This window comes from Kogia breviceps, chromosome 1 (assembly GCF_026419965.1).
Source record: "Kogia breviceps isolate mKogBre1 chromosome 1, mKogBre1 haplotype 1, whole genome shotgun sequence".
Taxonomy (NCBI): domain Eukaryota; kingdom Metazoa; phylum Chordata; class Mammalia; order Artiodactyla; family Physeteridae; genus Kogia; species Kogia breviceps.
This window is the reverse complement of record NC_081310.1, coordinates 28,455,353-28,473,087: the sequence shown is the minus strand read 5'-3', so window position 1 is coordinate 28,473,087 and position 17,735 is coordinate 28,455,353. Positions and strand designations below refer to the sequence as shown.

The window sequence follows — 17,735 nt, the reverse complement described above, 5'->3', positions numbered from 1 at the left end:
TTCAAAATGTGGGTGGGTGGCCGTTAAATACAAACTGTCATCGCAAATTTTAAGCTTATGTACATGTGTTCCTAAAATTCCTTTTATCCAGACAGTCAACTGAAGGTGCTAACTGAGAAAAACAAAGAACTTGAAGTGGCTCAGGATCGTAATATTGCCATTCAGGTAAAAGTTATTCCTGTGAATAAAGCTAATTGTAAACCTGATAGTTGAGGAAGTTTTCTATTCTGATTGTGCTTATTGGTTATTTAATCAGTGGGAAGATGAAATATGTTCAGTTAGGAGAAGCTACTAACAAAAATGTATATACATAAATTCTTTAATAGGATTTTATGTTTTAATGATTGGATATTCCTTTTACTTATTAGAATATGTAAGTCCTTGATATAAAAAAACACTTGCTTTTAGCTGTGTAGCTCTTAAGTCATGATTTAAAGAAAATTTTTTTTGCATTATAAGTGCCACAAATCTGTAAGTAGGGTAGATACTCATAGATCCATCTGTCTGTCTATCCACCCACTCACCCACTTACCTACCTATCTTCCTTCCATTCTTTTAGAAATTATCTATTTAATGCTTACTATTGCCTAGGCATTATTTCAAGTATTGTGATACAGTTGGGGATATGTGTGAATCCACATTGGTAATCATTTCCTTAGAGTAGTAATTAAGAATAACAGATTGAATATGATTACAAGGATTGCGGGCCAGTTTGTTTAATAAAGTGGTCATACCCAGTGATTCTTTCATCAGACAGACCTTTAGACTCTTGCCATTGCTTTTTAAAAATTTGCGTTTGATTTGAGGTTAAAAGATATTTGATATATGGAAGACACTTATGGGAAAGAGTGATAGACTTGATCCAATAGAAATTTAAAATTTTCTACATAAAATGAATTAAAAAGCAAATAAAATCATAGAAAGTATTTTCTCAATAAAAATATGACTATATATATCCTTAATACATGATTACTTTCAAATTATAAGAAAAATTATTCAAAGGGGGAAATGGGCAAAGGTTTTTGAAACCAGACAGGAAGCTGTACAAATAGCCAATAGCTATATGAAATATTCTACTTCACTTGTAATCAGAAAAATGCAGATAATGCAGCAAGGTAATTATTTTTCACCTCCCCATGTTAACACTGATTTTTATGTTTCTCCTTTTTTTTTTTTTTTTTTTTTTTTTAAGCATAATCTTTACTTCTGGCATAAGTGGCTTGAGATTGGCAATTATGACTTAAAGAAAAGCCGATAAATTGCTGTTGTCTTGCTGCAAAGCAATTTGACAAAATATATTAAGAGTTTTAAATGATTCTGTTTCTGGGGATCTTTCTTGAGAAATAATTTGAACCAAGGTACAGTGATATCCATTAAAGTTTTATAATAGCAAAAATTAGAAGTAAATTAAGTTTCTTATAAAGGCTTATTGAAGTAATTATATAATTATATGACACTTCCAAGTGATTAAAAAGTGACATGGGAAATTTTTTTGTGAGTCTAGGAAGAATAATTTTTAAAAACCCCAAACATGAACAGAAGTGTTGAGATTATGGGTAGTTTTTAAACATTTTGATGTATAAGCCGTAAGTAAGAAAACCAACCATTTTTAAACCACTGCTAATGTTAACTAAGGTGCCAATTCCATGTTCATTTCTATATATTTGATCAACTTGATTTTCTTATTTAAATGTTTTATGCTTACTGCTTCATATGACAGAGCCAGTTTACAAGGACAAAGGAAGAATTAGAAGCTGAGAAAAGAGACTTAATTAGAACCAATGAGAGACTATCTCAAGAACTTGAATATTTAACAGGTATGAACAAGGGCCTTAGTCTCTAACTTCACTCTTTCCTTTCTCTTCTAACAGTGCTAAGATATAATCCCCAGTCCATTTCTATTAGCTGGTGTTTGTCATATCTCAGAACAGAGTTCAGAGTAATATCCTGTTGTTTCTCCTACTCATTTATCTCTAGATCATTCTGAGCACTTAAAGAGGTGTCTATAGACAAGTACACAAATGAAAAACATCTGAAAGAATTTGGACCAAGGTTTATATACTGCAGTATTATTTATAGTATCAAATTGGAAACTGTTTAGATGTTCAGTTGTAGAGGCTGAACTCCTTCGTTTTGTACAGACACCCTTGCTGGTATAAGCTGTCCACAAGCATTATATTGAATATAAGCATCTAAAAGGAGAGCCCATATTTAAAAGCACAGGCTGAAAGAATCAGGAAGCAAGAATATAAGATATTTAGACAGAGAATATAATATGTAATACAGTTGATTTATTCAAGTGAATGTGACTCTTAAGTAGTTTAATGGTATCCAGTTCCGATTGGTTCCTTTTTATAAGATTTTTCAGAATTTTTATTTCTACTGAAGGAAGAATTTCCCAATACTTATGTTACTGTACAATGGTAGTCAATTAGTAACTATTCTGTTCTCACAAAAATTAATTCAAAGTATTTGTTGATGATTTTGATCAGCTAATGGGTAGGTAAAATTAAATTTTTTCATAAAAACCTTCATGTAAGGAATACAAAAAAAAATTAAGCATGTATATTCCTGCTGTTTTGAGTGTAAGGTTTTGATAGGTATCGTTGATTTTAAACATAAGAAATGGCTAATTTGTGAAATTTTAATAGACCTTTGGTTAATATGAGGAAAATTAACGTTAATGTTGTATATTTAGCTTTAGATACTGCATTTAAAATAAGGTAACCAGTATAATTTACAAGTTTGGTTGGATGCATGAATTTGGCTTCATCATCTATTTGTTAAAATTAAATTTGATTAAGTATGATGGAAACAAGTTAAAATAGAAGAGTTGAGAAGTACTTATATAAATGTTGGTATTCCTAGAGATGCATTTTTGATGTTTGGTTCCTCTGACCATTCATTAGTCATTTTCACATTCTCTTCTGACCTTTCTAGAGGATGTTAAACGTCTAAATGAAAAACTTAAAGAAAGCAATGCAACAAAGGGTGAGCTTCAGTTAAAACTGGATGAACTTCAAGCTTCTGATGTTTCTGTTAAGGTGAGAAACAAACAATTTCTAATGCACAAAATACAACTTTTGATTAAAACTCACCTAAATTAAATTTTAAATATAAGCAAGTTATCTATAAAGGAATTAAAAGCTACATTTTTTTAATATCAGGGAATTAAGTTTTAAGACAATTTTAATTGAACTGTTTTGCTTATATGATGTTTGTTTCATATTGTTCTTACGTGATTCTCTTTTCTGTTAAGAGTCCGTGCAAATACTTATTTCTGTTATAAAAGTTCTGCTTGTATATCTTAGCTACACACAGAATCTTTTGAATAACCATATATTATATTTAACTGTAAACCTTTTTTTCTTGGATTTCCTTAGTATCGAGAAAAACGCTTGGAGCAAGAAAAGGAGTTGTTACATAATCAGAATACTTGGCTGAATACAGAGTTGAAGACCAAAACCGATGAACTTCTGGCTCTCAGCAGAGATAAAGGAAATGAAATTCTCGAGCTTAAATGTAATCTTGAAAACAAAAAAGAGGAGGTAATTTAGTAAAATTGTATCTTTATGTTAGTTACAATTTACATTTGTGTGCCAGCTTATACAAATTTATTCAGTGGAGTACCAAATTAAATATATTGTAAGATTAGGGGTCAGTGTGGAGGACATAACTCATAAACATTTGGCCTAGGAAATTAACCAATTACATTTTTTTAATCGGATTATAATTGATTTACAATGCTGTGTTAGTTTCTACTATACAATGAAGTGAATCAGCTATATGTATACATGTATCCCCTTCCTCTTGGACTTCCCTCCCACCCCCCATCCCACCCATCTAGATTATCACAGAGCACGGAGCTGAGCTCCCTGAGCTATACAGCAGGTTCCCACTAGCTGTCTTTTTTACACATGGTAGTGTATTTATGTCAAACCTAATCTCCCAGTTCATCCACCCTCCCCTTCCCCCACTGTGTCCACACATCCATTCACTACATCTCTGTCTCTATTCCTGCCCTGGAAATAGGTTCATCGGTACTATTTTTATAGATTCCACATTTATGCGTTAATATACGATATTTGTTTTCTCTTTCTGACTTGCATTTAAATAAAGAATTTACATATCCTTGGATGAATTTTCATACTATCTACTGTCTTATGGTGTGTCTTTCCTAAGATACATGTTTAAGAAGTGGTGGTGTGTTTCTCTGACCTAAATCTAAACATGTTGTTCTGTGACCTATTATTTTTCATTTTCTTAAACATTCATATTTTAGGTAAAATGCTTTTTTGGTTGTGGGGGATGATTTTGCTTTTACTTGGCAGTTAAACTTTATTTTAAACATATTTATTGGAGTATAATTGCTTTATAATGGTGTGTTAGTTTCTGCTGTATAACAAAGTGTATCAGCTATACGTATACACACATCCCCATATACCTTCCCTCTTGTGTCTCCCTCCCACCCTCCCTATCCCACCCCTCTAAGTGGTCACAAAGCACCGAGCTGATCTCCCTGTGTTATGCGCCTGCTTCCCACTAGCTATCTGTTTTACATTTGGTAGTGTATATATGTCCATGCCACTCTCTCACTTTGTCCCAGTTTACCCTTGCCCCTCCCCGTGTCCTCAAGTCCACTCTCTACGTCTGCGACTTTATTCCTGTCCTGCCCCAGGGTTCTTCAGAACCATATTTTCCTTTTTTTTTTTTTTTTTTAGATTCCATATATATGTGTTAGCATACGGTATTTGTTTTTCTCTTTCTGACTTACTCTCAGTCCTACTGACTCTAGGTTCATCCATCTCACTACAAATAACTCAATTTCATTTCTTTGTATGGCTGAGTAATACTCCATTGTATATATGTGCCACATCTTCTTTATCCTTCATCTGTCAATGGACACTTAGCTTGCTTGCATGTCCTGGCTACTGTAAATAAAGCTGCAGTGAACATTGTAGTACATGACTCTTTTTGAATTATGGTTTTCTCAGGGTATATGCCCAATAGTTTGTAGGGGCATATCTATCTACAATAGATTGTAGGGTCATATGTTAATTCTATTTTTAGTTTTCTCAGGAACCTCCATACTGTTCTCCATAGTGGCTGTATCAGTTTATATTCCCACCAACAGTGCAAGAGAGTTCCCTTTTCTCCACACCCTCTTCAGCATTTATTGTTTGTAGATTTTTTTATAATGGCCATTCTGACTGGTGTGAGGTGATACCTCATTGTAGTTTTCATTTGCATTTCTCTAACGATTAGTGATGTTGAGCATCCTTTCATGTGTTTGTTGGCAATCTGTATATCTTCTTTGGTTAAATGTCTATTTAGGTCTTCTGCCTATTTGGGGATTGAGTTGTTTGGTTTTTTAATATTGAGCTGCATGAGCTGCTTATAAATTTTGGAGATCAATCCTTTGTCACTTTCTTCATTTGCAGATATTTTCTCCCATTCTGAGGGTTGTCTTTTCGTCTTGTTTATGGTTTCCTCTGCTCTGCAGAAGCTTTTAAGTTTCATTAGGTCCCATTTGTTTATTTTTGTTTTTATTTCCATTTCTCTACGAGGTGGGTCAAAAAGGATCTTGCTGTGATTTATGTCATAGAGTGTTCTGCCTATGTTTTCCTCTAAGAGTTTTATAGTGTCTGGCCTTACATTTAGGTCTCCAATCCATTTTGAGTTTATTTTTGTGTATGGTGTTAGGGAGTGTTCTAATTTCATTCCTTTACATGTATCTGTCCAGTTTTACCAGCACCACATATTGAAGGGGCTGTATTTTCTCCATTATATTCTTGCCTCCTTTATCAAAGATAAGGTGACCATACGTGCGTGGGTTAATCTCTGGGCTTTCTATACTTTTCCATTGGTCTGTATTTCTGTTTTTGTGCCAGTACCATACTGTCTTGATTACTGTAGCTTTGTAGTATAGTCTGAAGTCGCAGAGCCTGATTCCTCTAGCTCCATTTTTCTTTCACAAGACTGCTTTGGCTATTCAGGGTCTTTTGTGTTTCCATACAAATCATGAAATTTTTTGTTTTAGTTCTGTGAAAAATACCATTGGTAGTTTGATAGGGATTGCATTGAATCTGTGGATTGCTTTGGATAGTAGTGTCATTTTCACAATGTTGATTTCTCCAGTCCAAGAACATGGTATATCTCTCCATCTGTTTGTATCGTCTTTAATTTCTTTCATCAGTGTCTTATAGTTTTCTGCATACAGGTCTTTTTTCTCCTTAGGTAGGTTTATTCCTAGGTATTTTATTCTTTTTGTTGCAGTGGTAAATGGGAATGTTTCCTTAATTTCTTTTTCAGATTTTTCATCATTAGTGTATAGGAATGCAAGAGATTTCTGTGCATTAATTTTGTATTCTGCTGCTTTACCGAATTCATTGGTTAGCTCTAGTAGTTTTGTGGTAGCATCTTTAGGATTCTCTATGTATAGTATCATGTCATCTGCAAACAGTGACAGCTTTACTTCTTTGCCAATTTGGATTCCTTTTCTTTCTTTTTCTTCTCTCATCGCTGTGGCTAAAACTTCCACAACTGTTGAATAATAGTGGTGAGAGTGGGCAGCCTTGCTTGTTTCTGATCTTAGTGGAAATGGTTTCAGTTTTTCACCATTGAGGATGATATTGGCTGTGGGTTTGTCATATATGGCCTTTATTTTCTTGAGGTAAGTTCCCTCTATGCCTCCTTTTTGGAGGGTTTTTATCATAAATGGCTGTTAATTTTGTTGAAAGCTTTTCCTGCATCTAGTGAGATGATCATATGGTTTTTCTCCTTCAGTTTGTTAATATGGTATATCATATTGATTGATTTACATATATTGAAGAATCCTTTCAATCCTGGGATAGACCTGATTTGATCATGGTGTATGATCCTTTTAATGTGCTGTTGCATTCTGTTTGCTAGTATTTTGTTGAGGATTTTTACATCTATGTCCATCAGTGATATTGGCCTGTAGTTTTCTTTTTTTGTGACATCTTTGTCTGGTTTTGACATCAGGGTGATGATGGCCTCATAGAATAAGTTTGGTACTGTTCCTCCCACTGCTGTATTTTGGAAGAGTTTGAGAAGGATAGGTGTTAACTCTTCTCTAAATGTTTGATAGAATTCACCTGTGAAGCCATCTGGTCTATCCCATCCTGGGCTTTTGTTCGCTGGAAGATTTTTAATCACAGTTTCAATTTCAGTGCTTGTGATTGGTCTGTTTATATTTTCTTTTTCTTTCTGGTTCAGGCTCAGAAGGTTGTTCTTTTCTAAGAATTTTTCCATTTCTTCCAGATTGTGCATTTTATTGGCATATAGTTGCTTGTAATAATCTTTCATGATATATTGTATTTCTTCAGTGTCAGTTGTTACTTTTCCTTTTTCATTTCCAATTCTGTTGATTTGAGTTTTCTCCCTTTTTATCTTGAGTCTGGCTAATGGTTTATCAATTTTCTTTATCTTCTCAAAGAACTAGCTTTTAGTTTTATTGATCTTTACTATCATTTTCTTCATTTCTTTTTCATTTATTTCTGATCTGACTTTATGATTTCTTTCCTTCTGCTAACTTTGGCATTGTTTTCTTCTTCTTTTTCTAATTGCTTTAGGTGTAAGATTAGGTTATTTATTTGAGATGTTTCTTGTTTCTTGAGGTAGGATTGTATTGCTATAAACTTCCCTCTTACAACTGCTTTTGCTGCATGCCATAGGTTTTGGGTCGTCATGTTTTCATTGTCATTTGTTCCTAGGTATTTTTTTATTTCCTCTTGGATTTCTTCAGTGATCTCTTGATTATTTAGCAGTGTATTGTTTAGCCTCCATGTGTTTGTATTTTTAACAGATTTTTTTCTATAATTGATATCTAGTCTCGTAGCGTATAGTTGGAAAAGATACTTGATATGATTTCAGTTTTCTTAAATTTACCAAGGCTTGCTTTGTCACCCAATATATGATCTATCCTGGAGAGTGTTCCATGAGCACTTGAGAAGAAAGTGTATTCTGTTGTTTTTGGATGAAATGTCCTATAAATATCAATTAAGTCCATTTTGTTTAATGTATCATTTAAAGCTAGTGTTTCCTTATTTATTTTCATTGTGGATGATCTGTCCATTGGTGAAAGTGGGGTGTTAACGTCCCCTACTATGATTGTGTGTCAGTTTCCCCTTTTATGGCTGTTAGCATTTGCCTTATGTATGTAGGTGTTCTTATGCTGGGTGCATAAATATTTACAATTGTTATATCTTCTTCTTGGGTTGATCCCTTCATCATTATGTAGTGCCCTTCTATGTCTCTTATAATAGGTATTATTTTAAAGTCTATTTTGTGTGATATGAGAATTGCTACTCCAGCTTTCTTTTCATTTCCATTTGTATGGAATATCTTTTTCCATCCCCTAACTTTCAGTCTGTATGTCTCCCTAGGTCTGAAGTGGGTCTCTTGTAGACAGCATATATATGGGTCTTGTTTCTGTATTCATTCAGCCAGTCTGTGTCGTTTGGTTGGAGCATTTAATCCGTTTACATTTAAGATAGTTATCGATATGTATGTTTCTTTTACTATTTTCTTAACTGTTTTGGGTTTATTATTGTATGTCTTTTCCTTCTTTTGTGTTTCCTGCCTATAGAAGTTCTTTTAGCATTTGTCATCACTTTAAATAGGTTCTGCAACACCCTTTGGTTTGCAGACTTTCTGCTGAGAAATCAGCTGTTAACCTAAGGGGATTCCCTTGTATGTTATTTGTTGCTTTTCCCTTGCTGCTTTTAATATTTTTCTTTGTATTTAGTTTTTGATACTTTGATTAGTATGTGTCTTGGCGTGGTCCTCTTTGGATTTATCCTGTATGGGACTCTTTGTGCTTCCTGGAGTTTATTCAATATTTCCTTTCCCATGTTAGGGCAGTTTTCAACTATAATCTCTTTAAATATTTTCTTAGTCCTTTTCTTATCTCTTTTTCTTCTGGGACCCCTATAATTTGAATGTTGGTGCATTTAATGTTGTCCCATAGGTCTCTGAGACTGTCCTTAATTCTTTTCATTCTTTTTTCTTTATTCTGCTCTGCAGTAGTTATTTCCACTATTTTATCTTCCAGGTCACTTATCCGTTCTTCTGCCTCAGTTATTCTGCTGTTGATTCCTTATAGAGAATTTAAAATTTCATTTATTGTGTTGTTCATCATTGTTTGCTCTTTAGTTCTTCTTGGTCCTTGTGAAACTTTTCATGTATTTTCTCCATTCTGTTTCCAAGATTTTGGATCATCTTTACTATCATTACTCTGAATTCTTTTTCAGGTAGACTGCGTATTTCCTCTTCATTTGTTTGGTCTGGTGGGTTTTGCTTGCTCCTTCATCTACCCTGTGTTTCTCTGTCTTCTCATTTTGCTTAACTTACTGTGTTTGTGGTATCCTTTTCGCAGGCTGCAGGTTGTAATTCCTGTTGTTTTTGGTGTCTGCCCCTAGTGTGTAACGTTGGTTCTGTAGGTTGTGTGGGCTTCCTGGTGGAGTGGACTGGTGTCTGTGTTCTGGTGTGTGAGGCTGGATCTTGTCTTTCTGGTGGGCAGGACTGTATCTAGTGGTATGTTTTGTGGTGTCTGTTAGCTTATCATGATTTTAGGCAGCGTCTCTGCTAATGGGTGGCATTGTGTTCCTGTCTTACTAGTTGTTTGGCATGGGGTGTCCAGCACTGGAGCTTGCTGGTTGTTGAGTGGAGCTGGATCTTAGCATTGAGATGGAGATCTCTGGGAGAGCTTTCACCATTTGGTATTATGTGGGGCCGGGAGGTCTCTGGTGGACCAATGTCCTGAACTCAGTTTTCCCACCTCAGAGGCTCACGCCTGACACCCGGCCGGAGCACCAACACCCTGTCATCCACACAGCTCAGAAGAAAAGGGAGAAAAAAGAGGAAGGAAAGAAGAAAGAAAAATTAATTAATTAATTAATTAAAGTTATTAAGATAAATAATAAAAAATTAAAAATAAAAAAGGAAAGAGAGCGATGAAACCAATAAACAAATCCACCAATGATAACAAGTGCTAAAAACTATACAAAAAAAAAGAAAGAAAATAGACAGAACCCTAGGATAAATGGCAAAAGCAATGCTATACAGACAAAATCACAAAAGAAGCCTACACACACACTCACAAAAAGAGAAAAAGGAAAAAAATGCACATGTATATGAAAAAAAAGGGAGAGAGCAACAAAATCAGTAAACAAATCTACCAGTGATAATAAGTTGTAAATACTAAACTAAGGTAAACATAAAACCAGAAACAAATTAGTTGAAGAAAGCAAATCCCAAGCCTACAATTACTCCCAAAGTCCACTGCCTCAGTTTTGGGATGATTTGTTGTCTATTCAGGTATTCCACAGATGCAGGATACATCAAGTTGACTGTGGAGATTTAATCTGCTGCTCCTGAGGCTGCTGGGAGAAATTTCCCTTTCTCTTCTTTGTTTGCACAGCTCCTGGGGTTCAGCTTTGGATTTGGACCCACCTCTGCATGTAGGTCGCCTGAGAGCATCTGTTCCCCACCCAGACAGGACAGGGTTAAAGTAGCAGCTGATTAGGGGGCTCTGGCTCACTCAGGCCTGGTACTTGGCAGCTAAACTTTATACCAAATTAATTTCAGTTAATACTACATCCTTCCCCCCACCCAACTCTACTTTTTTGTTTCTAGGTTTCTAGAATGGAAGAACAGATGAATGGCTTGAAAACATCAAATGAGAATCTTCAAAAGCATGTAGAGGATCTGTTGACCAAACTGAAAGAGGTGTAGTTGACCAGTTTAAAATGTCTCTTTTACAAAAATATTGTAGCACTTAGGAAGCTATTGATTTATAAAATGATTTCATGTTTTGAACCATTCCTGGCACCACAAAATGGCCAGGGCACTTTCATATGATGTAACTAGGCTAAAATTGCTACAATCAGTTACATACTGTATCCAAAGTACTGTCTAAAAATGAGTATGGTTAATTTTAATGACATTTAAATATTCTACTTTAAGATAAAAATATCATTAACATTTTATCCTTAAGGTAATTTATCTCTATAATGGCAACTGATTTTAATTTTAGTGTTTTAATCTTCATCTCTTTACTTGCAAAACTGAATTTTTTATCTTGGCATTTGATAAACATTCTAAATTCAGTTCAGATCAGACTGTTGTAATTTGGCTTTTTTTTTTCCCCCTCAGGCCAAGGAACAGCAGGCCAGTATGGAAGAGAAATTCCACAATGAATTAAATGCTCACATAAAACTCTCTAACCTTTACAAGGTAGGTACCGTACCATATGCTTTAGTGTCCTAATGTTGCATTATTGGATGTTAGGTAACTTTTTTAAGATTAAATTTTAGAGTGCTGCTGATGATTCAGAGGCAAAGAGCAATGAACTGACCCGAGCAGTGGATGAATTACACAAACTTTTGAAGGAAGCTGGAGAAGGTAAGACTTTCCAATTATGGGAAGATTACTTTGTTTTTAGATAGAAGGTACTGTTTTCTTTAACCTTCTGTAGATTTTTGGATTTAGGGGTCAGATACCTTATTAGGGACAAAATTTGATATAGAAGAAAGATCCTTAGGTCAAGAAATTTTAAATTCTGTTTTCAGCAAATAATTGAAAATATAAGTAGCTAATATTTTTCTGTTTCTCCCATTTGATAACCTTATGTATATTCTGATTTGTAATAGGAAATTTTTCTTCCATTTTTGAAACATTTCCTTTGATAAATACATATAGGTTTATAGTTTGGGTACTCTCGTAATCCATAAATAAGCCTTACTTTTTAAGTTATAATATTTTAAAGTCTTTGATTTCATATATACCTGCTTTTTTAAAATGTAAGTTATTTATGTATGATCTTTTCCAGGCATTTCCTATGTTCTAGACATCTAAGATCAGATTAAAACCAAAGAGACACTTAGAGCCACTTTTTTATGATTTGAGTTCCCCTATTTTCCCCTCTTATAAAAGGGACATCAAAAGGAGAAGTAGATTCACTAGGCCAGGACAACTCAGGAATTATAAGTACATCAAGAGCTTCCAGTGGGTAATAACTCAACCACAGCCTCTGTAGAATTTAATATTGTCTGCTGACTATTCTGTTACATTCTGTAACTCAAAGATTTTAATTATGTGCTTGATTATTCTGTCTCTAAAAATGTTTTTAGCCAATAAAGCAATACAAGATCATCTTCTAGAAGTAGAGGAATCTAAAGATCAAATGGAAAAAGAAATGCTTGAGAAAATAGGGAAATTAGAGAAGGAATTAGAGAATGCAAATGACCTGCTTTCTGCCACAAAACGTAAAGGTATGGATTAATAGATGCTTATTAAAGGTTTGAAATACTAGAACTTCCCTACATAGTCCTTGCTTAACTTCACTAATAGTGTTTGTCATGTTGTGATGTAGGAAACTCATTAAGTTATAGCATTACAACTTATTTATTTTTAGTTTAGCGTTATTTTATCTGTATCTTTATTGTATTGTCAGGTATAAGTACCATTTGATCACATATAATTGTGTGTCAATTTCCAGAATAGTTTTAACTATAATTACTGCATGATTTTTAGAATTGTGTTACATGACTACTTGTCATATTTTATAGTCCTCATAGGAATTTATATGTAATGTACAGTAGGTATCACTTTTACTTGTAAGAAATATTAGTGGCTTTACTTTGAAATTTTACAAAAATATAATCGATTTCTGTGTGTTGGCACAGGGGCCATCTTGTCTGAAGAAGAGCTTGCAGCCATGTCTCCTACTGCAGCAGCCGTAGCTAAGATAGTGAAACCTGGCATGAAGCTAACTGAGGTAAAAATGGTGTTAAATCTTGTTATTTTCCTTCAGCAAAAGCGTTCACATCTCTCTGACATTTATGCCCCAGAAAAATTATTCTTAAAGTTGCCTAGTGATTAACGGATCATTTTAGGAAAGGCTTTCTTACTTTTTTCCTTTGTTTGTTTGTTTGTTTTTAGTTGTGCCTCACGGGCTCCTTAGTTGTGGCATGCAAACTCTTGTTCTGACCAGGGATCGAATCTGGGCCCCCTGTATTGGGAGCACAGAGTCTTAACCACTGTGCCACCAGGGAAGTCCCCAGGAAAGGCTTTCTTGGTTCCTATGTAACATATAGTAAACATTTCCATGTTGTGTAATGCTAATGAATGTTTATAAAGAAGCTAGACAGAGTGTATATATCTGTTATGCTTAGATTTGAAATGACCCGTCTTCTTCTTTCAGCTGTATAATGCTTATGTGGAAACTCAGGATCAGCTGCTTTTGGAAAAACTAGAGAACAAAAGAATTAATAAGTACCTAGATGAAATAGTGAAAGAAGTTGAAGCCAAAGCACCAATTTTGAAACGCCAACGTGAGGAGTATGAACGTGCACAGAAAGCTGTGGCAAGTTTATCTGTTAAGCTTGAACAAGCTATGAAGGTTGGTTCCATTCCTAAACTTTAACTGTAGAAAAAATACATATGAGAAATCATTTACTAGATAGGGTTGTTCTTTCTTAGAATTAAAGAATTTAAGTTAAAAGGCTAATCACTTTTTCAGTGTTAGGGTAATTATATATTTTAAAACTTGTCATTACATTTTTAAACATCTGTAACTGCAAAATGTCTTATCTTTATTCAGCTAACGTTGAAAACCGTTAGCATTTTTTAAGACATTAGGGATGATTTCTGTAGGGTTCTCTAGTGGATCATAAATAGCCGAATCTCCCTGCGCTACTCTTCAGATTAAAATAACCATCTCTCTTTGTTAATAGAACCTTTCTAAATTTAGCAATAGTCATTTTCTGTCAGGCAATTCTGATATTCTGTCTAGAAATGATAATATTGTTTGACTTACCATTGAAAAGAATTCCTTTTTTAAAATATCATTTCACAATTCGGTAAATATATACATTATTTTGTTACTGTTCCTTTGCATATTAGAAATACCAAGGAAGCTTGTAAATATTTTTTACCTCTTAAGATTCCTTTTTAATAGATAATGGTTTAAAAAGAGTATTTATATGCTGATAATGTTGTTTTTAGGATACAACTATTATGGAGAAATCTTCAAGATTTATTAAGCAAGTTTTATTGGGGAAAATCAGTTAAATCAACTTGTATCTAAACTGATAAATTTCTTTTTTTTTGAGAGTATAGATATATTGTATAAGTAAATTGTATCCTTAATTCAACTTAAACTTTTGTTGCTGTTGTTATTACAATTTAGATGTTAGTTTAAATCAGGGTGTATTGTGTCTAATGGTCTCTTTCTCCTCAATCAGATGATGTCTAGCAGTCTTGCCTTGACAGAATACTGGGTTTTAGACACACCCCTGCTCCAGAATATTGGGTTTTAGATACAGCCCTGCTCCTTTGATGTGGTTTAAAAAGAGGTCCTTTGGATCTACTTGACTTTCTCACTGTAGAGAGTGAGCATTTTGCCTGGAGCTTATTGTCTGAAGTAGGTAGTAAAATAGAGGGGCTTAAAAATCAGATAATAGGGCTTCCCTGGTAGCGCAGTGGTTGAGAGTCCACCTGCTGATGCAGGGGACACGGATTCGTGCCCTGGTCCGGGAGGGTCCCGCATGCCGCGGAGCGGCTGGGCCCATGGGCCATGGCCGCTGGGCCTGCGCCTCTGGAGCCTGTGCTCCGCAACAGGAGAGGCCGCAGTGGTGAGAGGCCCGCATACCGAGAAAAAAAAAAAAATCAGATAATAGCAGCTGTTCATTGTGGGGAAAACCTATTTGTTAATTTATCACTAACGTACAGGTACAGTAATAAATACAGACTTTTTTCATAACTGCCAAAGACTTTAAAGATAATTTCTGTATGTTTTTCATAGTTGACTCTTCTGTCCATAACACACATCATGTCCAGTCTGGATTCTGTGGTGCATATTTGTTAGATTCTTAGAGGTTTTTTGTTTTTGTTTTTTGTTTTTTTGGCAGTATGCGGGCCTCTCACTGTTGTGGCCTCTCCCGTTGCGGAGCACAGGCTCCAGAAGCGCAGGCTCAGTGGCCATGGCTCACGGGCCTAGCCACTCCACGGCATGTGGGATCTCCCCAGACCGGGGCACGAACCCGTGTCCCCTGCATCGGCAGGCGGACTCTCAACCACTGTGCCACCTGGGAAGCCCAATTCTTAGAGTTTTATAACCAAATTATTTCCTTCCTTGGCATCTTAATTTATCCCAGTTTGAACTCAGTAGATTTGTGTCGTTACCATCCTGCCTGAATATTTGCCTGCTTCATTTTGTCAACTGCAATTGGTTTATCCTTGTTCCCTGAGGGCAGTGTGCTCAGAGGTACTTTAAACACCAGGAAAAATATGAGCCATCTTTCACTCGAATAGCGTGTAAAACATTATTATGTGTAAACAATACATTAAGAAGCAAAGTTTGTATGAATTTGAGATAAAACATAAGATTTCAAAGATATTTTGTGCTTACAAGCTCCTTAAAACTGTGCCCCTAAATCCCTAATGATATTGTGATGCTAAACTTTACAGAGCACTGCAATATGTTGTAATTTCTTTCCTTTTTTTTAACAACCTTGTGACGTTGGCTGCTGCGTCTTTAGAATTAATTCCTGATGCGTTTTAATAAAATCAAGTCTTTTATGCATCTTACCCAACGTTTTTTACTTTTAACATTTATTTCCAGATAGTATAATAATGATTATCGTTGTAATGCAGTCCTTTGTTTTTGTCTTAGTAACAAAGCTTTTTGAGAGTATTTCTCTGATATCAATTTGATCATACACTATGAATTTAGTGTGGCTGTAACATTGTAGTTCACAGTTAACTTGGGAATTCCTCATCGTTATCATACAGTGATGAACGTTATAATGAGCAATATTTGAGATATTAAGAAATACATGTATTCATATTTTTAAGAAATTTCTCTTTAGAGCTAGTATATTATATAGAATATTTTTTATTTATAAATTGATTACTTTGGTATTAGAGCACTGTATATTTTTGTTGTTTGTGTAACTGCAATTTATATAGATCTTAGAAGGAAATACAGAATTTTCATTTGACTTTTCATTTTAAAGGAGATTCAGCGATTGCAGGAGGACACAGATAAAGCCAATAAACATTCATCTGTGCTTGAAAGAGACAATCAAAGAATGGAAGTACAAATAAAAGATCTTTCACAACAGGTTAGAATTTTTTGTTTCTTTTCCTGTATTTTTTCCTTGAACTGACTCCCTAGTAGTGTTTGAATCTGTTCGCAGGTGTGTAAGATAGAACTAGCACATATGAAATTCTCATCAACTAAGAAAACCACTCTAGCAGAATTGCAGCCTGGTCATTGTTTTCCCGTAGCTGCTCCCCCTTTTCTTTTCTTTACATGTTTGATAAATTTTCAAATTGAAGGTACTGGTTGTAATAAATGAAGTAATTCAAAGATAAATAAAAGTTTTCTTCCCCCTGCCCAAGTCCCAGAGTTAACAGAATGGTGTTATTCTTTCACCAATGGTGTATTCTTTCACACCTTCTTATACGTACAGATACACAGGAGCATGTGTAAACATATGTAAACATTCTTTGTTTTTACTAAAATAAAATCATGCATTTTGTATATGCATCTATAAATGCATTACCCTACCACTTTTTTTTTTTTAACTGAACAGGTTTGGAAATGTAGGTGTGTTTTTTCATATATTTTACCCTAATTTTTGTGTGTGGGTATACACACATACACACAAACATAGATAAAAATTTCACATGAATGAAATCAACATCTATTTTCCATGCTCCCCTTCTGCCCCACCACATAATACATACATAAGCATGCAAGTGCAAGCATACACACACACACACACACACACACACACACACACAATGGGTATATATTTCTGTGTGTTTTATTTGGTCGTTGTTTTAGAAAAATGGAACTATGCTTTTGGAATCTGACTGTTTTTTTAAAAATAGTAGTTTACATTATGTACGTCCATAGAAATGAAAAATAAATTTTTTCAATTAAGGTTTTCTTTATTTAGGCCTTAATATCTAAAATGATAAGCTTGATGTTTTGTTTTTCAAGATAATTTAATACTAAGTTGACAGTGTTCATAAAGTAACATTGTCATTTGAAAATTTTTACTTTTCTTCTAAACATTTCCAGAATCAAAGCCAATACTATTTGATAACATATTAAAACCCTTTTTTAGATTAGAGTGCTTCTGATGGAACTTGAAGAAGCGAGGGGTAACCATGTAATCCGTGATGAGGAAGTAAGCTCTGCTGATATAAGTAGTTCATCTGAAGTAATATCACAGCACCTAGTATCTTACAGAAACATTGAAGAGCTTCAACAGCAAAATCAACGTCTCTTAGTGGCCCTTCGGGAGCTTGGGGAAACCAGAGAAAGAGAAGAACAAGAAACAACTTCATCCAAGTAAGCAATAGACTACTTTGGTTTATTCAGCAAACATTTATTGAAACCGCTTATGTGCCCCTAACAGTGCTGGATATTGGGAATATAGTGATTTAGGAGGAAAAAAAACCAACTGAGCAACAATACCCCCCCCAAAAAATATTCTACTCTCAGGGACCTCAGTTTGTGGATGAGACTGATAATAGATAAGATAGATAATAAGATCAATAAATAAATAATTTTAGTTCAGTGTGATTAGTGCTGTAATAGATAAGCCTATCCATGGGAGCGTAGGGTATGAGACCCAGCCTAGATTTTAGGGAACAGGCCAGGCTTCATGGAGAAGATATTTAAGGAATTACAG

At 34.7% G+C, this 17,735-nt stretch overlaps 1 protein-coding gene across 1 annotated transcript in view; it reads left to right on the top strand.

Annotated features, from left to right (window-relative positions):
* The window catches only part of TPR (translocated promoter region, nuclear basket protein), a 66,644-nt gene that overhangs the window by 4,354 nt on the left and 44,555 nt on the right, over positions 1 to 17,735 (top strand). The window contains exons 4-15 of the mRNA XM_059076449.2: positions 92 to 165; positions 1,721 to 1,817; positions 2,941 to 3,044; positions 3,384 to 3,548; positions 10,660 to 10,752; positions 11,179 to 11,259; positions 11,340 to 11,427; positions 12,156 to 12,296; positions 12,711 to 12,802; positions 13,229 to 13,426; positions 16,044 to 16,151; positions 17,166 to 17,392. Coding sequence (XP_058932432.2) covers positions 92 to 165; positions 1,721 to 1,817; positions 2,941 to 3,044; positions 3,384 to 3,548; positions 10,660 to 10,752; positions 11,179 to 11,259; positions 11,340 to 11,427; positions 12,156 to 12,296; positions 12,711 to 12,802; positions 13,229 to 13,426; positions 16,044 to 16,151; positions 17,166 to 17,392 — 1,468 coding nt within the window. The remainder of the gene's footprint in view (positions 1 to 91; positions 166 to 1,720; positions 1,818 to 2,940; positions 3,045 to 3,383; positions 3,549 to 10,659; positions 10,753 to 11,178; positions 11,260 to 11,339; positions 11,428 to 12,155; positions 12,297 to 12,710; positions 12,803 to 13,228; positions 13,427 to 16,043; positions 16,152 to 17,165; positions 17,393 to 17,735) is intronic.